Source organism: Taudactylus pleione, unplaced genomic scaffold, assembly GCF_031769625.1.
Source record: "Taudactylus pleione unplaced genomic scaffold, aTauple2 ptg000149l, whole genome shotgun sequence".
Classification (NCBI taxonomy): Eukaryota; Metazoa; Chordata; class Amphibia; order Anura; family Myobatrachidae; genus Taudactylus; species Taudactylus pleione.
In genome coordinates, this window is record NW_028284551.1 from 620068 (window position 1) to 646551 (window position 26484).

At 44.8% G+C, this 26484-nt stretch overlaps 1 protein-coding gene across 1 annotated transcript in view; it reads right to left on the reverse strand.

Annotated features, from left to right (window-relative positions):
- BMERB1 (bMERB domain containing 1) overlaps positions 1–26484 on the reverse strand; it is a 286252-nt gene that overhangs the window by 50643 nt on the left and 209125 nt on the right. Inside the window, exon 3 of the mRNA XM_088474217.1 lies at positions 8116–8189. Within this exon, the coding sequence (XP_088330343.1) occupies positions 8116–8189 (74 nt within the window). The remainder of the gene's footprint in view (positions 1–8115; positions 8190–26484) is intronic.

The following is a 26484-nucleotide window of genomic DNA, read 5'->3' on the forward strand; positions in this document are numbered from 1 at the left end:
CTTTCTATTTCTAAAAGAGCCAGTTATAAATGGCCTTTAACTATTTCTATTTCATGCTGGGTAGAATAAAAATAACATTTACACCAAATAGAAATCAAATTGAGAGAGGCAACCCCATGGGATTAACACATTAATTCAAGTTATATTTGTTTTTTTTTAGAGATACAGATATTAGGTACATTTTAAAAGTGTTGAACATGCACCATCATTTGTAGAAATCTCTAATCAGACTAGCTGAAGTACCCAGTGTTGCCCAGGTTTAAATCTTCAGGTTATTAAGTTAGGCATCCCAGACAAATTGCCACCTCTCTTTGAAGTTTTCATCCAAATCCATCCAGTGGAAGGCCCAGAACAGGCTCCCCGGGTCAACGTTCTGCCCAGCGTACACCAACGGGATGCCCGACCGGGATCTAATCTTTTAGTTATTAATACTACTCTTCCATCTGATGGCCGAGTCGTACCCGGGATTATGTTCACAAGCCCATCCCGAGTGCGACCTGGCTGAGCCCATACAGACAAGCCCAGACAGACAGGCAGCCCATCCCGGCACTAATGCCGGGTCGATGACGCCATAGGCATCACATAGTGAACCAGCGCTTGGAGATTATCTCATCTCCAAGCGCTGGCTTTTCCTATGCAGAGAACGGGGCTCATTCACAGTGCATCACGAGCAGGGCTGAACACCCGTCCAATCTTTCTTGTGACGAGGGTAGAAATGCCAGGTCGCTCGAACCAGCTTATTTCAACCTGGCCCTTTCAAATTGCACAGTAACCCAGGTTACAATGCGTTCAGATGCAATAACCCGGGTTGTGCTGCTGCTAGTGTAAAAGGGCTAAAAGGTAGGCATCCCAGAGCAATTGCCATGCATCCCAGACCAATTGCCACCCTTCTGTGAAGTTTTTATAAAATCCATCCATTGGAAATGCCCAGGAACAGGCTCCCCGGGTCAAAATTCCTACCAGAGTACACCAACGGGAGTTCTGACTGGGACCTCAACCCCCTAGTACATCTTCTGGGATCCAGTATTACTGCTCAGTTAAGTTTTCATCCAAATTAATCCAGTTGAAAGCTCAGAACAGGCACCCACGGGTTCCCCGGGTTGAAGTTCTGCCAAGCGCACACCAATGGGAGGTTCAACATGGACCCTAACTTCCCTAAAAGCTGGCCAGGATCCAAGTGGACTGCCTTGCATTGGTTCAAGTCAACGTTCTGCCCAGCATACAATGGGAGGGCAGAGTTTATGTTATAAAAGTTTTCCTTAATAAATTAGATTTTAAAACCTAGCAATGCTCTCTGATGTTGTCAGTGCAATACTCAAAAAGTCATGTTGGAAAATTGTATTTTTCTCTCTCTCTCTATAGCACTGGATTTGCTGATTTTTGTTTGCAGCCACATGGGATAGGATAGGTTGACTTCCATTTAACTGATATTGCCTTACTGACATATCTAATGAGTCATTTTTTAAACTGAGTTTCAGTGATATTTAATAGACGAAATCCAGGGTCAGTTGGCACCTCCCCTGTCAAAGGGCCACAACTTATCTCCAATACAGTAAAAGATTAGGACTCACCCACCAAATAGAGTACCCAATTCCCACAGGTTTCTCCAGCAAGTATCTGTGACTCAATGAAACATTTTCTTAGTAAACTACTGTATGACATCTAGAGCACCTTGTTACAATTTTATATTTAGTTTCTATGACAGATATACTGCACTATGAGACCATGCATGCCTGAACGCTAAAATATTGGTACATTGATCTTCTTTAATATTCTGTTTCAAATCTCTCTCCAATGCCCCAGTATATCTTGGTAAGGTAGCATATGTACCCCCAATCAGGAATTTGGAAAGTTGCAGAAATTGTGTGTCTCGGAGCTGATTAAGCAGAACATAAAACTTAAAATCACATTAGATCGCTTTCTAATGACCCATTTCTATTAAGTTTCTGTAGATAATGGCTGATCTGTAGGTATGGTTATTATTCAATATTAGGCAAAGCGAGAGTCTCTACTATACTAAAAAACTAGGCAATGCAGTCCTCCAAGATGTTTCCTTCTGAATAAAATATCCTGTCTAAACTTTGGCCTCTTTCCCCTCGACACACGGGGACAAGTACCTGCAAAAACTAACTATCTCCTAGATTTTCATTAACAAAAGCAGCCCCATAGGTTTCTATGGGCTCGATTCAATTGCCCGCGATGTAAATAGCGCCGGGAGATAGCTCCCGGAGCTATTCAATTGTGCGCAGTGTTTAGTCAGAGAATGCCCGTTCTCGCGACTAAACACCCTGTTTAAGGCGCGAGAACGGGCATTCCCCGACCTGGGTAGTCCCACCTCGATACTCCCACTCTTATCGCTGTTACCAGAACTAACACAGCCAGGACACCTCCAGTTACCATAGAGATGGGTGTAGGGAGGAGGAGCTTAGCAGAAAGTCACCTACAATGGCGACAATAGCAGGTACAAGAGAGGAGAGATAGGAGAGGATGTGGGGATAAGAAGAGAGAGAATAGAGAAAGACAGAGAGGGAGAGATGCGGAGAGAGAATAAGGGGACAGAGAAAGAGGGGGAGAGAGACAGAATGGGGGGGTAGGGATAAGAGCATAGGGGGAGTTGGAGAAGAGGGAGAGAATAGGAGTAAACCAGGGAGAGAGATGAGAGGTGGAGAATTATATATATATACATATATATAAATATGTATGTATATATATATATATATATATATATATATATATACCGTGTGTGTGTGCATATATATATATATATATATATATATACTGTGTGTGTGTGTGTGTGTGTATATATATATATATATATATATATATATATATATATAATGTGTGTGTACACACACTATGTATGATTTATTAATATAGCTGTACTACTTGTTAACGGTTTTTAGTCATTACAGTAAGATCTATCACAAGAACAAAACCCCAGAGATTTCAAGCAGAGAGCATAACGTTTATTTTTAATTAAAATTTCTTTTAGAGTGTGTTTTTAATGTTAAAGTGGGTATAATACTGTTTAATTTATACTACTCCTTTAATCAAGATATAGCCATGAGTCACTTGTAGTCATTAAACCAAACTACAGTTCATTATAATAGAAGAATCCATCTATTACTTTAAATAACCAATTATAAAATGCACTTTATACTTCTTTACATTTTTAAAAAAATGAGAAAACATTGCAAATTATATATGCACTATGAAACAGAGATAAAAAGACGAGGCAATGCCATCATTTGAACTCTCATTATCTAAGAGACAGAAAATAGGGATAATTCAAAAACTAAAAATAGTGCCCTCGATTTAGGAAAAATAGAAAGTAGATCAATGGCTAATCAATAAATGTCAATCATCAGTACTAACCGTCAAATTAGATACACTGTCTAAGATCTGAGCCAAATAAATTGTGCTAGTGAGGCTAACAATGAAGATACAAAGGTCCAGATTCAGTTACGGCTTTATCAGCCCATCACAGTAACTCATTTCTGCTCGCGCCTCCATGGGCTGCAAGCAGATATCAGCAAGTGGGAGGTAACAAGCAAATCTGCCGGGTTCCAATGGCTTTTCTTTGCAGCTAATTGAATCCAGCCCTATAGTGATAAATATGTCTAATTATGTTCTTACTGATAATATTGATTTCATGATACTTCATTTTACAACCCCTGGCTAGTGTATCGTTTTGGTATCCCAGATGCCACCTCCATTCCACAAGCAGTTTTCACTTGATTTCTTGCATGGGCAATGTTTTTTGTCCACATCAGAGAGAGGGGACCAGTACTCTCTATAAACAATAGTGGCGATCAACCAACAAGTTATCGGCTTATTGAACCGGTGCTCCTGAATGTTCTATTACAGGGATGGGGAACCTCACCGGCAATTGTGGCCCCGCCCCTTGTGACATCACAAAGAGGGGGCGTGGCCTGCACCGGACCCGCAAATAAAGTTATATATATTAAAATGACCCTCGGCAGAAAAATGGTTCCCCACCCCTGTTGTATTGGATCACTCATGTATGACCATGACTTCATGTGACTTCCCACCACGGTTATAGTTCACTAATATGGTCTGCATACTTCCCTGGCTCTCAACTTGGCTATATTGCTATATCCGTCTGCCTGATACACAAACAACCTCCCTTAAAATCTCCCTTTGCCTTTGATTTATTATTTCAGTTTGATTTCCTATAATTGGAGTCCACCTTTCCCAATACACCTGTGTGTTCCTCTAATTACTCACAGCCTTACAATTGACTTGAAGAGTAATAACGAAAACTTTTGTTATACATGATAGTCCGGATGCTGATGATAATGGTTCTCAGTGTATTTTGTATAGTATCATTGATATGATGGATACAAACTTAAGAGCAAAATCCAGTTTTGTTCCTATGCACAATACATCACCTTTTTCCATTTTACTACTTTTCATGGACTATATAGAGAATATTCATATACCACAGTCAGAGCTATGTAGTAGTAATCTGACTATTGCTTATAATGTAGTATTATTAACACCTTTTACACACTCATCATACTATAGAAAGTCAGGCGGTTGGTAATGGTGGGGATATGGTAATTATGAACAAGGCAGCTTGTAGTTATATTGTAAATAATGTTTTATCAACCTGTAAAAACATCCTTCTGTAAATGTAAAGATACTAATTCATTCTCAAGTATAACAAAATCACTAAACAATGCAGCAAGTGGTTGTGTGTGCAAGGTTACACATATCGTAAGATGTGTGCAGGTCAGCACTGATTGCATAAGCCCCAGGATTACAGTCGGCATGTCACATACTCTTACACCCATGTATTATTTTAATCATTTTCTTTTCTTGCAAAATATGTATTTGCGCTTCACTAAACTTAAAAACCTTATATAACACATCATAAACAACCCTCCGCCTCGGGCACAGGGGAAAATAGAGCAGAGAGACATACACAAACAATGTCAGTTTTGCATCAGCAATCAGCCAATCAGAAATGGGGCACTAATACTGGCAACTGCCATCATAATCACCCTGCATTTGCATCTGCCCTCAAGACCCACAATTAATATGGCTTTAACGGGTGTATATGTGGCTCTGTGCTCTTCTGTATCTGCTCACAATTATACAAACTCGCCTTTACTGTACACAGCCTGTGTAGGTCTGTCCCTTCTCTCCTCCATCCCACCTCTCCAGGACCTAGCATCTGTAAGTGTATGTTTCACACCAATCTGCGTGGGCTGGTTTCCTGGGCACACACAGACTGATTTTAAGCTACGGAAACTGGCATAGGTCTCACTCTCTATTATTTTCAAGCGCTTAACAAGCTCCTAAACATTGTAGTTTAAACAGGGAGATACTGAATACTGATATATAGACAATATTGTTCTACAGTCAGTATTTTCAGGGCTGGATTAAGGGTCACATGAGCCTGGTGCTGAAAATGACCAATGGCCTATTGTGAAGGGGGGAGGAGTTGTGACCAGTGCAGTGTGGGTGTAGCCAATGCCATGTGGGCATGTCCACCCCCTACTCTAACAGTCCCAATGTCTTCTAAATACATAGGGCGGGATGTACTAACCATCACATCCGCAATGCGGTACATCCCGCCTGTCTTCGGGTACATACGGTATGTACCTAGAATGTCACAAAGGACAGCTGTCCTGATAGGAGCTGTCCTTTGTGATGGCTCTGGTCACAGGGACTTCCGGGTTTAACACCCAGAAGTCCCATGCAGAAGGACGCGGGCCGCAGAGGGTGATGGGAGGGATCCGACTGGATCCCTTCCAAAGAAGAGCATCCCGATAAGAAGCCCATCGAGACGCAGCACCGGTGCTTTGTACATATAGAGAATGCGGTAAAACCCCCCAAAATGCAATTTTTGGGGGGTTTACCACATTTTCATCCATAAAGTAGAAAAATTTCATCCTTTTTGTGTGGTAAATAGAAATACGTATTTATGGCCGACCTTGTGGCACCTGGATGGCTGGTTAACATCATATGGGCCTATTTTTATGTGGAGGCCTGGAGAATTGTTATTCTGGCTCTTGATATTTTGACCATCTGTCTGCTTACTATTATGCTAGGTAAAATAATTTTGATAACTGAATCCAGTTTCTGTACCCATGCATGCTATTTGAAGGCATTTGGCCCTTGTAGCCATGATTCTGGATACAAACATGTAATTGCAATAATTTTTGGTTAGAACTATTTTACTGTCATATTCATGTCACTGGATACAAACTTATTATTGTATATAGTTTCTCCATACATTTATGCTATTTGTGTCCTTTAAACTGTGTCTTTGGATAAAATATGTTTGGTATTTTAATATACTTTTGTTATGGATTGTTATTGAGTACCCATTTTGTATAGTGTTTACTCACTTAGGTCTCCAGGGCATAAATGTCCTAGAATTATAGGACTCAAGTACTGGTATAAGTATTCCAGCTCTGCACTGATATATTAATCCTTTGGCGAGTTCTTTAATTAAGAATGTGACTTGCAGCACCAATGAGAAATACATAAAAGTGTAACATAAGATATGCTAATAAATGCTGGATTTCTATTCAGACAGAAATGAGAGAATAATGTTTAATATTATAATTGTAACAGAAAAAACAAGGGAACCTTTATTAGTTCTCCAAAAATAAGGATGACCTAAATCAGGTAATCATAGTACAGTAAGATTAATGCAGCAAATAAAGTAATTGTGTGTTTTTTTAAAAAAAATCTGTTAATCACAACCTAGATAATACATAACTAAAGTGGCAAAGATTCGTTTCACACTCAAAAGTATATTGACACTAAAATATAAAAAACAAACTTTTTTTTTTCTATGTAAAAAAACATAATTAATTCACAGAGATCGTTAATTGTATGTACATGATTATCCATTCAGTAGTACAACATATATTTTTGGAATATGAAACAGTGTTACAAAAAGTGTTTCTATACTGAAATGGGTCAGGATGCATAACTGCCATACTATTAATGCCCATGTCAGTGACAGGGAGTGATCTGGTGTTTCTTGTAGGGACAGCTGTATTCTCAAAGCCTTGGAGTCTATATCATAATTAGTCGCTGCTGTGATTATCCTACAGCTGACTCATCTCTTGTACTCTATATCAGTGGAACAGATTTGTGTTCAGAATTCTTCAAGTACTGGATATCGCCAAAGTATCCAATGAAGTCATTAACAGTATAAGGTATGGTTTAGAGAACTGCTTCAATGACTTCAACCAGACACCTTGGCGAGTCCTACATCCATTTGGGTACAGTATTTGAGAAAAAACAATAATAAAATAAAAATATTCACTTTATTGTCACATATTGCAATCAGATACATTATATTCCATTTCTATTGAAGGGACGCGGTCAATATCCCGACTGCGGGGATTCCGGCACTCAGAATGTCGGCATCGGATCCCAACTCCTGTGAGAGTCCCGACTCCTGTCAGAATTCCAGCACCGGCATCCCAACCGCCAGAATCCCAAAGGCAAGTAGAAGGGTTAGGGGGAGGGTTAGGGTAAGTGTTAGGGGTTAGGGTTAGACACTAAGGGGGGAGGATTAGGTTTACGGTGTGGGGAAGAGGAGGTTAGGTTTAGGCACTAGGGGGGGAGGGTTAGAGTAGAGAGATGGGAGGGATAGGGTACTGACCGACAAGTCTTTGTATTCTAACCTGTCGAGTGTCGGCATCCCGTACCCATCCCCTATTGCGTGGATAATCATTTGCCTACAATTATTGAACCCTATAGGCGTAATTTATGGGCCCATAGTGTCTAATGCTTAAAGGTAAGTGTTAATGTTCTTGCATCCTATGTGACACATGTTGTAATTCCTCGGTTATTTTAACCTATATGTTAAGCTCTGTGAATAAGATACTAAAAGTTTTTAAAGATCCTTTTTTATTCAAACAGTGAAAAGTTTGCTTAAAAACGATGGTTTTTAGATTTATAGAAGTGTTCCTTTTATTTATAGCATGGAGCAAATTGAATGAACCTATGCCACATTAATTGTTACCTATGTTAACGCCATCCTCAATGCCTCTACTTACTGACAAATGATACGTCTTCTAAGATTATCCCTATTTACATTTTATGGCAAATTGTAATAATTACCTGAAACATCTACTAAGCTCTGCAGTTCTTGTTTCAGGCTCATAATTTCCTTGCACAGTTGAATGTCATCAATCCTGCAAGAGAAAGCAGAAATAGGATCCTAATATTAGGACACATTAACTTTGAGATTCTGTTCACAGACTTGATTAACAAAGTAGAAAACTATGAGACAACAAATCACATTCATGATCTTGGCACATTATGAAAAACTGTACAAATTGCTGCCCATAAATCAGAGCCAATGACAATACAATAGTATATTAGGATACATATTTTAGTTATTACTGGATTTGCTTATGCTGCTCTGATAACATTACAAATCATGAACCATATACTAGCAGGGCTAGAACTATGGATGTGCAAGAAGTGAGCTACCCTGGGTGCAAGGCCTGAAAAGGCACCTTGCTGCTTGCAGCCCTTAGCTTCCTGGTCTGGGCTCCTTCTTCGTAGCAAAGTATTTGCAGGTGGTTGACCCAGGGTGTATTAGTGCCCTCTCATAGCACCGTATATGGGTGTAGGGAATCTACATTTCTTTACTTAGACCAACTTTCTTAGGCACAATTATGTAGAATGCTTTAGTGAATGATCTGCCATTTTGTAGGACACTGGAAAAATGACCGGATATGATATGCACAGCAGCACATGAGTCCTCTTGGAGAAAAGCGCTATCTACTGTAAATCTTTTTAAATAAAAAAATTATTAATAATAATAATGATAATATGTGAGTGCAGCCCATTGTTACATGAAGATTTGTTTCCCGTTTTTTATATCTACCTTCTAAAATATTGTTTATTTCTGCAGATATTGTAATCCTATTTATAAAGTCCCAAGATCCAAAGCCACTTTGTACACTGTGGGACCATGATACAAACAAATTATTTACAATGGCATGACACAGAAATGAAATACTGCCCTGTCCAAAGGGGCTTACAATCTAGTACGGTCCATTAGGAGGTGCAGGGAACATTTGATACATTAAGTATCAGAATAGTGACTGTAGCTGGTGATGGGGAAACTAGATGATGTGTATACCCAGTGATGGCAGATGCAACAACATGATATATCGGGCGGCAGTGATGTGCGGTCAGGTGAAGCAGAGCCTTTCTTGTCATACTCTACAGTTTTTACTATAAAAATTATAATTTTAAGACAAATTGAAGGAAAATATTATAAATGTCTTATTTGTATTCTAAGAATTTTTATAGTCAAAATTCTGGAGCAAAAAGTGTGTGGCAGGTGAGGCACTGCCTCCCCTTCCTACCTTTTCTGCACATCCCTGATCAAAACACACCAAAATTCCAGCACTATATATTGCTGCACCAGAGGCATCACTAGGATTGATGTCACCCTATGCTGTAACTCAAGGTGTCACCCCATCATGCAGTGCCCCCTGTATTTGTGCCTCTTATGCAGTCCCCCTTTAGTTTTGGCCCTTATGCAGTGCCCCCTGTATTTGTGCCCCTTATGTAGTGCCCCTTGTATTTGTCCTGCTTAAAGTAGTGCCCCTTAAGCAGTTACCCCTGCATTTGTGCCCCCTAAAGTAGTGCCCCCTAAGCAGTGCCGCATGTATTTGTGCCGCCTATAGTAGTGCCCCCTATAGTGACGTTTTCGTCACTATAGGGGGCCTGCCCAGCACTCTCAGAGATGCTGGGCAGCCCCCCCAGGCACTCCCTATGCACGGCATCTGTTCTCCTCCTGCATACCCGCTGCTCTGCTAGGCAGAGCAGCGGGTGTGCTCTACCCAACTTCCCCCCCAACGCGGGACACTGCGACCCGCGGGCGGGACAGTCCCAGAAAAAAGGCGCGCGCCCTGTCCCTCCTTCCCATACTGAAAAGTTGGGAGGTATGCAGAAGCATGGTGTCAGCCACCGGATACTAAGCAATCTTATACCTATTATATATATTACATCCACAGACTGGCGCTTAGGAACATTCTGCTTCATCTCTGACCTCAGATGATATTAAAGCGCACCTGCCTTGCCTATAGTGGCTTTAAAACACTTTTCATCAGCCGTATGCACTCAAGACCCAAACCTTGTCTACTGTGTAACACTTGCTTATCCCACATAGCAGATCAGCACACATGCACTATTTTCCCTCTGCAATCTCCGGGGCAGTGTATCTCTGGTGTAGCCCTCTCTGCAGTCTTACTGGTTCCTCGTCATATTCTCTCCATGAAAATTTAGTTAAATGTAAGTCTTAAAGCCAGTAGCTTCTATTTTGTTTGCTCTGTCAAGTTACACCTATACTTCCAGGCAGGGAGGAACTAGGTATTTGAAGGCCCCATAGCAAAGGTTTGTAAGGGCCCCATGTACCACCCAATGGTGAAAAATGTATATAACACATGTAACTTTGACAAGGAAGATGGGCTCCCCGTACAGGGCCACTACTACCATTAGGCAGCCGCCTAGTGGCGCCAGCCACCTGAGGGTGCCGCTGAGCCCACAAAAAAAAAAGATGTCTCCTTCAGTCCCAGACAGGTTGGTTTAATGTGTGTGGGGTGGTGGTTTTATTGAGTGCTGATAGGGTTAGTGTATGTGTGTGTGGGTTTAATGAGTGCTGGTGAGTGTGTGCATGTGGGTGGTAATGGGTACTAACATATATCGGAGCACAGATGTGTGGCATAAATATATTGGGGCATGGATGTGTGGCATAAAGAATTTGGGGCACGTGTGGCATGTGTACTACATTGTTTGGCATAATTAATGGCTACGTGGCATACAATAATTTTGGAGCACAGCTGTCTTAGCATATGTATTGGGGGCACAAATGTGTGGCATGTTATGTATTGGAGACATTGATGTGTAGCATAATTATGAATTGGGGATACAGTTGTGTGGCATATAATTAATTGTGGCACATAGCATATTATGAATTGGGGGCAGTGTTATGAGGCACAGTATGATTTTGGTGCTCTGCTGTATGGCAAATTATAAATTAGCATCACTAATATGTGCAAGGTATGAATTGGAGGGAGCAGGGGCGGTTGGTGAAATGTTGCTTAGGAGGCCCAAACACCTTGCACTGGCCCTGTCCCCTTAGCTTTGGGTGCCATAGCAGCTGCATCCCTTGCACCTATGGCAGCTACGCCCATCCTTCAAGGCCTCCTAATTCTAACCCAGAGGTTCCTCCCAGTGGTGGCACTGTTTCTAACATGCAAATGCAACACCAGTTATTCTAAGCAGAAATAGATTTATTAACAATTATTTATTATAATTTATGCCACAAAAACGTCAATCGCGATCCAGCAACAGTGAACACTAAAGAAGGCTCTGATCAGAGGCCAGTATTCCCAGTGATGCAGTGTGCAGGTGACGTCATGACATCACCGTTGTGAGGAGCCTGCTCGCCTGCTGGATCCAGTTAGATCCAGTCAGTGGCAGAGGCAGCGACAGCAGGAGCCCAGATGGCGTGGAGCCAGTGGAGCCCAGTGTGGTAAGGTAAGTACTGTACATGGGTTTTGGGGGGGGCTACTGAGGGCTGTACTGCACTAGTACTGGGGGCACTGCATAAGGGGCACTGCTACAGGAAGCACTGCATATGGGGCACAACTATATAGGGCACTGCTTAAGTGGCACAACTACAGTGGGCACTGCTTAAGGTGCACTACTACAGTAAGCACAGCATAAGGGGCATTCCTACAAGGGGGCTCTGCATGGGGCACTACTACAAGGGGCACTGCATAATGGACACTACTACAGTAAGCACAACATAAGGGGCATTCCTACAGGGAGCTTTGCATAATGGGCACTCATACAGGAAGCACTACATAAGGGGCACAACAATAGGGGGCACTGCATAAGGAGCACAACTACAGGGGTCACTGCATAAAGGGCACAACTACAGGGGGCACTGCATAAGGGGCACTACTACAGTAAGCAAAGCATAATGGGCATTCCTACAGGGGGGGCACTGCATAAGGAGCTCTACTACAGGGGGGTCACTGCATAAGGGGCACTACTACAGGTAGCACTGCATAAGGGGCACAACTACATGGGGCACTGCATAAGGGACACTACTATGGGGGGCACTACATAAGGGGCACAAACCTGATATACACAGAGTTTACAGGTTATAACCTATATTCCTAATAATCTGGTTCTACACATAGACATAGAAGCTGTGAAAACCTGTCTTCAGCTGAGATTACAGACTGGCAGAAGCAGAGAGGAGGGTTGGTGAAGTAAATCTTTCAGGGTGGGATGTAATGGGCATTACTGTGTGGCATAATGTGTAAGGGGCATTACTGTGTGGCACAATGTGCTATAAGGGGTATTACTTAGTGTGGCATAATATGTTATAAGGGGTATTATTGTGTGGCATAATGTGTAATGGGCATTCCTTTGTGGCATAATGTGTTGTAAGGGGCATTACAGTGTGCCATAATGTGTTGTAAGGAGCATTATGGTGTGGCATAATGTGTTATAGGGGCATTATGGTGTGGCATATTTTATAGGGGCATTACGGCAAAATGTATAGTTATGCCACTGATGCAGAGATTTCTGTTGCTTATGCAATCTCTCTCATTTGAACTAGCGGCGTACAGCCATGTGTGGTCCTAGGAGTTGACTGGGAGACAGCTTGAAGTAATCACAAATAAGGCTGTCTCCAGTAGCGCATGGGTACTCAGAAACCCCTCTTGGGAGAGAGCAAACACCATGTTATTAAGCTCCGCCCCTTTGTGGCAAAATACCGCGATAAACGGGTTCATAAGGAGTAGCCAATATGACACGATTATGTTAGAAGCACGTCATTTGGTTTCGCTCCCTCTCAATTGACCCACGAACTGTGGTATTTTGCCGCCAGGGGGAGGAGCCTAATGACATGGTGTGAGCCTGCCAGGTCCCGTCCCCGCAGCTGTTGCAAGGTAAGTGTAATGTATGTGTGACATATGTATTTGTGTTTGACATATGTATATGTGTACATATATGTATATGTGTGTGTGTGGAACCCCCCAGGAAAAATCCTGCGTTTGCCCCCGGTTTCATGGCAATTATGGAAGTGTCACGGCCCATAGAGGCCATGCTTAGAGAAAGTTCAGAAGGATACACTGCACCAGCTATAGGGTGTCGAAAGTGTTGATGGCCATTGTGATGATAGGTGGAGTGTATGAGTATACTGGCGGATTTCCACTGCCCACCGACATTGAAAGTGAGCATCTCAGTGCTTTCAATCTCCAGAGCTCGCAATTACAGGAGGGGGAGCCTGAGACAGGCATTTGCATTTTATCGCAGCTTCGAAGCCAAAAGAAATCTGCTTTCATTTCTCATTTATAGGGGGGTATTCAATTTTGCATGTTTCAATTATCCCCGTATTCAATTGCAAAGACTTTTCGTCGGTGCGAAAAGTCTTTGTTACAAAACGGGGACAACTTTTCACCATGTTTTACATGGCGAAAAAAAGTGCAGAATTGGGGTTTAGGGGTGCAGGCTTAAAAAAAATAGCCTTGGGAGTGTCCTATAAAAGTAATCTGTGTAAATAAAAAAAAATCCTCAGGACACCCCAAAAAAAGGTTTTGAATTTTGGGGTAAAAAAAAAAAAAATGGGGAACAAACTTCTAACCTAGCATAATTGATTCCTAAGGGGTTCCCAAGTATGCGGCAGGTGTTTTACAGAATGCGGATGGTAGCGGCAGGTGCATTTTTGAAGAATTTTAAAAAATCATTTAGTGACTTAAAAATATGCTTGCACCCCTTTTCATGTACCCCAAATTCGATGGCCATAGTTATGTAAAAATAAATAAATGCTCTTCATCACCTTCACAGCCGCTTTTATGAAAACCCTGACTCCCTTCAGCAGGCAAAAACGGGGGTACCCATAGTGATCTCCCATGTCTGGACATCATTAGGGGGGTCCCAGGATGATTTCCCGAAAATTCCCTGCACTTTCTCATACTTACCTTTCCGCCGGGTCCCGTTTATTGAATACTGGGATAAAGCAGGCACGCGCCCGTTACTTTATCCCAGAAAAATCAGCGATGATGGCGAAAAGTCCAACCTCTGACTTTTCGCCATCAAATTGAATACCCACCATAGTCCACTAATACTGTGATATTTTCATTCTATTGGGTATTAGATACCTCCCGATTAGGAGCAGCAATTAATTCACATCTGTTTATTAAGATATAATATTATAATTATGCCTAGTGATTTTCTAATAACATACAATGACTTATAATTCAACATCTGTATATTATTTGGATTTGGATATTCAGCTCTATCATCATACCACTAAGGCTCATTTGTTCTCTAAAATCTCTTTTACACATTTTCAATCTATACATCATCCAGCAGGCCAGAAGTGTTACTATACAATTTTACTGTTTTTTGATCAATCGCAACACAGTAGTTTAACATCAAATATACTCCAACATCAGGACACTTTCTCCTTCATGACAATTCCTCTTTTCATTCTCTTCTTTATACACCACCACAAACACGCTGTTCATTTTCTTCAAACACATTCACTACATACAACAATACAAACAAAAGACAATACACCAAACCTTTAAAATCCAACTTTCAAGTCACTTTTTTAGCATTCAAGTTTTACACTCAATACCATTATCCCACCTCTTAGACATCCAACCTCATAATAGCGCATAAAACTTTTATATTGTTGTTGAATTGTAAGGAATCACACCAGGGGCGTTTTAAGAGAGGAGGGGGCCCGTGTGCAGCCTCTGTTTGGGCCCCCTCCTCTCTGACTGCGGCTCAGCGACACATAGAGCTGTAGATTCTGGCTTCATGCAGAATCTACAGCGCATGTGCGGGTCTCCTGAAAAATGGCGCCCGCGCTTACTTTCCCGGGGACATCTTTTCTGCGCATGTGCAGATCACTGGGAAAATGGCCACCGCCATTTTCCCAGTGAGTGTTTGCTGCTCTACAGTGCCGGTCCGGCGGAGAGGTAAGTATAATTAACTATGGGTGCAGGGTGTGCGGTGTGGATCACCCTGGACCCGGGGCCCGTGTCCCTGCACCCATTATTTGATACACCCCTGCACCACGCAGCTTCACATCAATAGATAATAGTATCGCGCGCCTCCCCGCTTATCCCCGTATTCAATTTGTAAGGGCGCGAAAACGGGACCCGGCGAAACTGGAACAGATGAAAAGTCCTATCAACTTTCGGGAAATCATCCTGACACCCCCCTAAAGATGTCCTGACATGGGATATCACTACGGGTACCCCCGTTTTTGCCTGCTGAAGGGAAGTCGGGTTTTTAAATATCCGCGGCAGGTGCATACATACGTCTTTGAAGAACAGATGAAGAATAGCATTTAGCTATTTTTTTGGGGAAAAATAATTATGTCCATCAAATTTGGGGTACATGAAAATGGGTGCAAGCATATTTTTAAGTCCCTAAAATATTTTTTAAAAGTTCTTCAAAAATGCACCTGCCGCTACCACCCGCAATGAATAAAACACCTGCCGCATACTTGGGAACCCCTCTGGAATCAATTTAGCTACTTTAGAAGTTTGTCCCCCATTTTTTTTTCAAGTACATTTTTTGGGGTGTCCTGAGGACTTTTTTTTTTAAAAATTTGACACAGAAAACTTTAAGGGGACACTCCCAGGGGTGCAGGCTATTTTTTTTAAGCCTGCACCCCAAAACCCCAATTCTGCACTTTTTCTCGCCATGTATTACATGGAGAAAACTTTTCACACCTGCGAAAAGTCTTTGAAATTGAACACCGGGAAAATTGAAACAGGCAAAAATGACATAATCGGCACGGATTTTCCCTCCAAATTGAATACGAGCCTTAGACACACTATGGGGCCTATTCATCAACACCAAACTAACGATTTTAAGGACTTTTTCCTTAATGACTTTTTTTGGTATTCAATAACCCACTTAACACAGGAGATATCACTGATATCTCCTGGTTAAGTCCGCCTGCGTTAATTTTCACACTCCCCATACATTAGTATGGGAATACGGAAATTAGGCTATTCATCAAATTCCGAAAATGATTTATTCTTGGAATTTGATGGTGTTACTAACCGCCACTGTGAGGTGACGTATAGCCCCCGATAGCTTACACAAGCTGCCGTCTACCCGACAGCTTGTGTAGGAAGGGAGAATACTTACCTGCTTTCAGCATGAGCAGGTCTCCCCTCCCGGCTCCATCCTTCGGCTCCCACTTCCAGCTGCGTCCTCCGGCTCCATCCTCCGGCTGCGTCCTGCGGGTTTCCGCTCCGTCCTCTGGCTGCATTCTGCGTGTTTCCTCTCTGGCTCCGTCCTCCGGCTGCATCCTTAGGGTTTCCCCTCTGGCTCCGTCCTCCGGCTGCATCCTGCGGGTCTCCCCTCTGGCTCTGTCCTCCGGCTCCGGTGTGTACGCACTATTGTGTGCTCCCGCCCGTCATTCATGGCATCTTCAGATCTGCCTGCCTGTTCTGGATGTGGCAGGAGAACGATATATCAGGCGGTCATACACCACATCGTGCAGTGTGTATGGACCACCCGATATATCGTCGCATCTGCTGTCGCTGTGTACCCAGCATAAGAAGGTACCCAACTTGGCCTTCCCTCTGCCAGGTAGGTTTACCTGTTTTTCTGGCTTTTAGAGCAGGTAGCAAAAATATGCTGCTTTTCTACAGTACAAACATAATTTATGTTTCATTCTCTTCTCATTATCTCCTGGTGAAATGCATGATCGGCCAATTTGCATCAGCTATTTCGAGTGTTGTAACAGTAAAGAAAAATGTGGAACCAGCCTAATATTAGAGTATTATTAGATATTAGAGGAACCTTGACCGCACTCATTCCTAAGCCTTTCATGTAAGCGAATGTCAATTTTCACACATTGGGGGTAATTCAGACCCGGTCATTAGCTCCGATGCGCTCGGACCGTGACGATGGCCCCCCATAGAGCATGCGCATGATGGCGCTGGCGCCGTTGTGCACATGCGTGAGACCCGCTACGACCGACAGCGCCGGTCGTAGCGGGTCTCGATCCAAAGGGGGCGAGCTGTCGATGTTGATTGACAGCTCGCCCCGTTTGGAAGGTGGGCCGGGGGGTGGCAGCCCAAATGGGGGCGTTCCCATGGGAACGCCTACCGTTTGGGGGCGGCCCCACTGACATCACTAGTGATGTCAGTGGAGAGCTTTTGGCTCAGACAGAGCCGAAAGCTCTCCGGGGCTTATGACAAGGGAGACCCTACCCTAGGGTCTCGTCGTAAGCCCTGATGGTCGCGATGGTCTTGACTATCGCGACCATCACCTTAGGCGGTCGTAAGGCTGTGGGTGTTAACCAACAGCCTCACCACCGCAAAGGAGGACGTCTTCAAAATTCAAGAAGTCCTCCCCTCATTCAGACCAACCGCACGCTCTGTGCGACCGGCTCTGAATGAGGTCCATAGTGCTATCAAATTATTCAGGTTATGATAAGGGGTTACTGGTCTGTATACCAGTTTGTCCTTGACCCGCACAGAGAGAGACCTTGACAGAAAGTAACTGTCAATGCTTTAGTATTCCAGTAAGTTCAGAGGAGAAAGTCCCAAACTGGACAGCATACTGTCCAACACATTGCCTTGTCTAAGCCAAAGAAAGAATTCCAGAGGCACCAGGAAACCCCACAAGGAGGTGTAATCTTCCCTGCACACAGTTTGCAGTTCACAGCCCCCTATAAGGGTTCCTAGCATAATAGGCAGGTAGTGGTATACAAGGAGAAGAGTGAACTCATGGCAAGAAATGGTACACAGAAGATTAATTGATTGGTCATAGGGATTAAAGAGAGAATAGTCTCTCAATACAAGACAAGATCTTATATATGAAGAGATTTTTGGGATTGCCACAGGCAGTAAACAAGGAGCAGTTAAGATTAAAGGAGGGTCTTACACTTACATACAAGGATATAAGAGACAAGGTGCTGGAGCTTGATTACGGGCAGTGGTGGATTTTACCTAGGGCCTGCAGGGTAGCAGCCCCCCAATTAAGTCATCACCCAGTGAGACAGAGTCTTCTGGCAGTGGCATCCTATTACAAGCATTAACTGCTAATCACAGGCACAAAGCTAGACAGGCAGCCCTGTCTTACCTGCGGATGATCAGCATTTTCATCTGTCGGCCTGCCGCTGTCGGGATTTGAACCGCCGGACTTGTGTCCGGCGGCAATTTGTATGTATTCCGTACTGGTAGCATGCCTATTGTGTTTTACCTATTGCACTGGTAGCATGACTATTATGTTTTACCAATTGTACTGATCGCATGCCTATTGTGTTTTACCTATTGTACTGGTAGCATGCCTATTGTGTTTTACCTATTGTACTGGTAGCATGACTATTATGTTTTACCAATTGTACTTATAGCATGCCTATTGTGTTTTATCAATTGTACTGGTAGCATGCCTATTGTGTTTTACCAATTGTACTGGTAGCATGCTTTACCACATGAGATATAGGTATGCCAAATTCTAACATTTTACAAATAGAGCACAATGGTGGGAATGAGCCCATAAAACATTATTCGTCCTAGTTTAAAATGTGCCTCTCAAGTGTTTAAAAAAGGCTGAAAAGTGCATTGGATAGGCAGGGTTGAAACTAGGGGACTGATTCAGACATGCTCGCAAGCACATTGTGTTCGCAAACTGGTCGATGGTGCGCGGGCCCGGTAGCAAGTGAGAGCTTCACTCGCTCCGGGACTCGCAGCAAGACGGGGCGACTGTCGATGTTGATCGACAGCTGGCCCCGTTTTGTAGGCGGGTAGGGGGGGGTGGCTGAACAAACAGAGGCGTTCCTGAAGGACTGCCTGCCGTTTGTGGTTGGCCCTACTGACATCACTCCACTCGGGCTTGCGAGACCTGAGAGCCTACCACAGGGTCTCCTCGCAAGCCCGATGGTCGCAATAATCGTGACCATCTCTTGCCCATGGGCACCCACAGCTTAGCGAGCGAACAGGAAAAAAATAAATACTCCCCGCCCTGATTCAGAGTGTGCGCTCGCAAATAGCGAGCGCCTCTGAATCAGGCCCTAGGATTTTTATCACCCGGGGGAAGGCAGTAAATTGGCGCCCCCCCAAAAAATAAACAAAAAACCAAAGTGGACGGTTTGTTGTTTCATGACACAGTAAAGCTCCTTACACATTATGCCACATTAAGTAATGCCCCTTATAACATATTATGCCACAGTCATGCCCCTTACAACACATTATGCCACAGTGATGGTCCTTCCAAATTATGCCACTGTAATGGCACTTACACATTATGCCACACAGTAATTATAACACACTATACAAATATAACACAGTACAGTGGTGACTGCGAGGAGTCCTGTCATGGGAAGATCTCACCCAGTATCCTGATGACTCACATTGTGCCACACACACAGCCAAACGTCAACCCCTCCCAGTGCTACAGACATTGACTGCTGTCACAGTATGCAACACCCAGGGGTACTGATATCAGGGGCAGGGTGGAGGGAGGAAATAAAACTAGCTGATAGCAAATAAATACAGCTGAAATAATTTATTATAGACACCCTCCTGCCGGCACCTCCCCTCCCCTTCAACACCCACACACCTGGTGCTCCGGGACAAAGCGCCGGGAATACAGAGAGAGTCACCCGGGCAACAGCTCTCAGCAGCTGCTCACTCAATGCTCCATGGGGACTGCCTGGGAGGAGCTGCGCGTTGCTGCTGCAGCTCCCCATACAGTCAGCCTGACTAGCTAGTGAATAAGAGCTGGCAGCTGGTTACAGTTGCCTGCCTGAGCTCCGGTCTCTGATGTGTGGCAATGGATCGGCAGGCAGGGGGGGGTTTCTGGGTACTCAGAAACCCCACTGCGTGGGTGTATGCTGCTTCCTCTGCTACTGCCCAGAGCTGCTGTCACGTCGCTGCTATCTTCAGACTTAGCCTCTGACATTACTGTAATCCCCTGCAGGAGGGGGAGGAGCGGAGCGGGAAGTGGGCCCATCAGCCAGCAGCACTAAGTATGGTTGCACCAGGACCATGATGCTGCGTAGTGTCTGGAGGAGTGTTTGCCGTTACTGACTCCTGAGTGCCTGGATCCGCCACTGCGACGGCCCTCATGTCCGGTGCTCGGGGCCTGTACCCCCATAGCCCCCCTAAATGCTGCCCTGGGATAGGTGTGAACAAGCCCTAATTCACTTTGGGATTTCAGGCAATCTGTCTCAATCCTCAAGTGCTTCACATGTTTGATTGCTGGCCACAGGTGATCCAAGACTGTCGAATTGATCTGGTGGTTTGGCTAGGGCCTGCTTTACCTGCCGCAATAGGGGATCAGGGGCTGGCAGGTTACGGCGTGCCGTTCTTCTCATACTGCGCGGTGGCTCCGCCACTTCTGGCACACTTCCAGCAGACTGAGTTAATAAGTGTGGGCTTGCACTTTGGTCAAACTCCGATGTAGCAGACTGTAGGAGGGGAGATAGGAAAATGTTATTTTAGTGTGTTTCATATCGTGCTGATGGTGGTGGTAAATGCCAACTATCAATTTATTTATATTGATGTGGGGAAAAATGGCCGTGCTTCCGATGGTGGTTCCTTCAAGCAAACGGAATTTTATGACCGACTCACCAACAACTGTCTAAAATTGCCTACAACAGTGGTTACGAAGCATGGCCTGAACTATGGGTTTGTGGCAGACGAGGCATTTGCTCTACATGAGCATTTAATGAAGCCGTATGGACAAAGGGGACTGACCAAAGAGAAACGCATTTTCAACTATCGCCTATCCAGGGCCCGGCGCATAGTTAAAAATGCTTTTGGAATTATGTGTAGTCGGTCCAGGATATTCCATACAGCTATAAACCTTTGTGTGGACAAAATTGATTCTGTGGTCATGGCCTGTTGTGTCCTACTCAATTTTTTGCAGGCCAAAAACTCCAAACAACTTGGACCAATGGGTATGACCATGGATGACCAGGAACAACCACACGAGGGTGCCCAAATGCCCTCTTTCGTCCACACCCACAGTGAGGGAGACACTACCAACTGCACGGGCAAAACAGGTCAGGGAGCAATACCTGGCCTACTTTAATGGAGTGCGGGCAGTACCATGACAGGAGGACAGTATACAATAAAGTACTTTTAAAAAACAATAATAACCAGAGCCAAAGAGGATGGTGGTTTACTCCCCGGGTTCTCAGAAGACTCTTTCTCGGGGACCGTGTCCACTAAAAGACTTCTGGATGGACGCTGGGGCTCCACTTCATGGAGGAACTCCGGAAGTTTACAGTACCATAAGGTACTAGCGTAGATGTCATCTGCCCCTGCTCCAGATGCCCAGGAGACACTTTCCTTCTTCCCCTCCCTCACGTAAACGGTCCACAAGTTCCGGATCATCAGTTTGACCCATTTGGGGGTTGCCTCGTTATGGTACCTGAGGCTGAAGGTCACCATGTCGTCAATCGCAGCAGCCTTTTTATGCTTGTTGCTATAATCCTTGGACTTAATTTTCCAAAGGCACTCAAGGGCCCTGTAGAACTCCAGGAAGCCCATGATGAACTGCCGTCCTCTAATGCTTGTAATTTCTGGTGAAATAAAAAACAAAAACTGCGTTAAAATATAGGATTTCACATACAAAACTGTAAAAAATTCTGCTTTTACACAGTTTGTTTTAAAATGTTTAAGACGGTTTCATTTCTAAAGATTTTAATGTTGAATAGTTTCAAAAATAAATATAAAATAAAAAAAAACCATAATGGTCCTTAATATCTAAACAATGATCTGCCAGGGGAATAAACATTGGTGGCACAGTGGTATAAACAAGGGTGTGCCAGGGGAATAAACATTAGTGGCACAGTGGTATAAACAAGGGTATGCCAGGGTTAAATAAAACAATGGTGGCACAGTGGTATAAACAAGGGTGTGCCAGGGTTAAATAAAACATTGGTGGCACAGTGGTATAAACAAGGATGTGCCAGGGTAAAATAAAACATTGGTGGCACAGTGGTATAAACAAGGGTGTACCAGGGTTAAATAAAATATTGGTGGCACAGTGGTATAAACAAGGGTGTACCAGGGTTAAATAAAATATTGGTGGCACAGTGGTATAAACAAGGGTGTGCCAGGCTTAATAAAACATTGGTGGCACAGTGGTATAAACAAGGGTGTACCAGGGTTAAATAAAACATTGGTGGCACAGTGGTATAGACAAGGGTGTACCAGGGTTAAATAAAACATTGGTGGCACAGTGGTATAAACAAAGGTGTGTTAGGGGAATAAACATTGGTGGCACAGTGGTTACAGGGTAGCCTGTATATACTCACTTGCCAAGGTTCACAATGCGCACGATGCTGCTTGCTGTTCTCCGTTTCGTCATCTCTCAATCTCAAAATGGAGAGTGGCCTGGGATTTTGCACGGATTTGTACATCGTACATCGGATCATAATATCACAAAAACTACTACGATGTGAGTCACATCATACACAACAGGTCGTAATCTTACGGTTTTCCCATAAGATGTATGATGCAGGCTTACGACGGCAGGGACACGCATCGTCATCGTAAATGACCAAAAACAACACACGATGTGCACGATTGATCGTTCCAATCGATCTAAATCGTCCACATCGTGTAAAAAATCGCACCGTGTATGGGCCGTTTAAGATTATGTGACACTATAGTACACTTCTCTAAGATTATGTGACACTAGTAACAGTAGGTAAGGAAAGAAGAACTCAGCCCAGATGGTGTGGGGGCGAAGTGTGTGACGCATAGGTCAACACCAGACATTTTGCCTTAAGAAATGTTGTGTTCCTCCTGAAATGAGACATATGGCGGGTGTTTATCTGAGTCACAGCATATACTGAGTTGTATAAACATAACTCGTTATGAACAGCTATCAAGGGAGATATTCTGGATTTACCGTATTTGGCACATGAGGAACACTCAGCACCTCAGGGACATACAAACTGCTTTGTGATACTTTTATTTCCAGTTTTTTTTAACCTTTTCTTTTTTCTTTTTGGTCTTTTCAAAAATTTGTTTTCTCCAGGAACAATGGAACAATAAAACTGTAAGATATGTGGATCAGGAGAACATGAGGTGCACAATTACATTATTATACCTAGGCAAGAGTTAGCTTTACATAAGCTCTACATCATTCTTGTCTACTGTCCAAGAATGTCCAGGATACTCTCTCTCGAATTTTGGGGGACTTTCCCACACTTCCAAGAGAATATACGATCACCCTGTTGCTACTACCACAGCGAAGTGGGTTTTCCAGGAGCTTGATGATGTCATATGCTGTAAATTGCGCCATCGCAGCCTGCTGCACAATACGGCATTGTACAGAGGGGCAGCGATGTTGGCTCTTGTTTGGGGTCCATCTGCACCACATAAAAATTAGAGATGTGCGCCGACCCTCGTGTTTTGGTTTTCGTTTTGGTTTTGGATCTGGATCTCCCCTGGTTTTGGATCTGAATGTGGTTTTGGATTTTTTTCCTTTGGTGTTTTGTTTCTCGGTTTTGGATCTGGATTTTTACTTAAAATATCATAGAAACAGCTAAAATCACATACAATTGGCCTGTTTTTGTTCCTACAGTATTATTAACCTCAATAACATTTATTTGCAGTCATTTACAATCAATTTTGACCACCTCACAATATTATTTTCTTCATCTAGTTAAGGCCAAAGGTTGCAACCAGCTAGCTTGCTGACTAAGCTAGGTGACACAGTGGGCGGCACTAACATGTGAAAGTTCAGCTTCCAATTTCCAAAACGGATACAGTGTGTAATACAGTGTGGGTTGGATACACCAATAGTGCACTTACTGTGACAGCAGTGTCGGCAGAGCGGGGTTGCTGATGGTGTCCTCAATACATGGAATGGCTGTGCTGCGGTGCTGGCAGTGTCCTCAGTGCAGGATACCGGCAGTGTCAGTAGAGCGGGGGTGCCAGCGGTGTCTTCAGTGCAGGTTTGCTGGCTGTGTCGGCAGTGAAGGGGTTGCTGACGGTGTCCTCAGTACATGGAATGACAGTGCTGCAGTACTGGCAGTGTCCTCAGTGAAGGGTACCGGCGATGTCGGCAGTGCCAGTGGTGTCTTTAGTGCAGGTCTTCTGGCTGTGTCGGCAGTGCAGGGGTTGCTGATGGTGTCCTCAGTACATGGAATGGCAGTGCTGTGGTGCTGGCAGTGTCCTCAGTGAAGGGTACCGGTGATGTCGGCAGTGCGGGGGTGCCAGTGGTGTCCTCAGTGCATGTTACTGACTCTGTCGGCAGTGCAGGGGTGTTCTCAATGTAGGGTGCCGGCGGTGTCCTCAGTGCAGGTTTGCTGACAGTGTCGGCAGTGCAGGGGTGCTGGTGGTGTCCTCAGTGTGGGAGTGCCGGCAGTGTCGGAAGTGGGGGGGTCGCTGACAGTATCCTCAGTACGTGGGGCAGCAGTGCCAGCAGTGTAGGCAGCAGTGGTGTCGGCAGTGGGGGATGCTGCCAGTGTGGGCGTCGGCAGTGGAAGGTGCTGGCGGTGTCAGGTAGTGGGGGATGGCGGGCGCCATCTTCTATTGCTTCCTGTGTGCATATTAAATGGACTTAAACGCTGATTGGCTGAGAGCCGTGACAGAAGGCTCTCTCAGCCAATCAGTGTTAAGCCTGCTCAATACAAAACCTTGCGATCCGACAGCGGGATCGCAAGGTTTTGCCTCGGGTGAGGGATCCGGGGCAGGCAGGGAGATCCGAGCTTGGCTCGGATCGCCCCAGATCCCCAAAATTCTGGTGGGTTCGGTTCTCTGAAAACCGAAACCGCTCATCCCTAATAAACTTGGGACTTGTCCACTCTTAGAGATACATCCTGTTTTGAATAAGATGTTTCCGTAAGATGCACATTTTAGGATACGTATCTTGGCATATCCCATGGTCATGGTGTCATTTTCCATTTTCATCTTCCCATAAAATAAACTTAAGAAGCATGCTGATGTGATCCACATCATGTCCATACATTTTTGTATGTAAGCAAATGTCACTATTTTATCTTTTAACTCAATGGCTACCAAGTACCAGTAGCTGTGGGCTGTCACTCGCAAGATGATCAATTACAGATATATTAAGTGTGGGAAAGTTACACCATTCATTAGAAGCCAATGGGTGTCAGTGGTGGGCTGGGCCGGGGGACAGGGTGCCATGTGCCCCCCGAGCCACAGCGTCATACGGGCCGCGGGCCGTCTGTGTCACTGTGACACAGACTGCACCGCGTGTGTAGTGCTGACCGGACGTGAGTTCGGTCAGCGCTACACAGCACAAACACACAGCCGCCGGAGCCGGCAGCTGTGTGTTTGCTGTAATCAGCAGCCGCTGAGAGTCTGTCAGACTCTCATCGGCTGCTGCTGCTCCCACTGCGGGAGCCATCTTCCGGCTCCCGCAGTGGGTAATGGGAGAGACGTCATGAGTAATGACGTCTCTCCCATGCAAAGCGGCCGGAGGAGCTGTTAGCGGCGGGACCAGGAGCGGGAGTTTCAGGTAAGTGATTTTTTTTTTTTAAATTAAGTCTCTCTCTACTGGGGGGGGGGGACTACTGGGGGCACTACCAAGGGGGGGATTACTATGGGGGCACTACCAAGGGGGGGATTACTATGGGGGCACTACCAAGGGGGATTACTGCTGGGGGCACTACCAGGGGGGTGGATTACTACTGGGGGCACTACAAGGGGGGGGGACTACTACTACTGGGGGCACTACCAAGGGGGGACTACTACTACTGGGGGCACTACCAGGGGGGTACTACTACTACTGGGGGAACTACAAGGGGGGACTATTACTACTGGGGGCACTACAAGGGGAGGCTACTACTGGGGCCACTACAAGGGGGGACTACTACTACTGGGGGAACTACAAGGGGGGACTATTACTACTGGGGCACTACAAGGGGGGGCTACTACTGGGGGCACTACAAAGGGGGGGATTACTACTACTGGGGGCACTACAAAGGGGGGGATTACTACTACTGGGGGCACTACAAAGGGGGGGACTACTACTACTGGGGGCACTACAAAGGGGAGGACTACTACTACTGGGGGCACTACAAGGGGGGGACTACTACTACTGGGGGCACTACAAGGGGGGGGACTACTACTACTGGGGGCACTACAAGGGGGGGGACTACTACTACTGGGGGCACTACAAGGGGGGGACTACTACTACTGGGAGCACTACAAGAGGATGGACTACTACTACTGGGGGCACTACAAGGGGGGCTACTACTGGGGGCACTACAAGGGGATACTACTACTACTGGGGGCACTACAAGGGGGGACTACTACTAGGGGCACTACAAGGGGAGGGGACTACTACTAGGGGCACTGCATAAGGGGGAGGGGACTACTACTAGGGGCACTGCATAAGGGGGAGGGGACTACTACTAAGGGCACTGCATAAGGGGGAGGGGACTACTACTAAGGGCACTACATAGGGGGAGGGGAC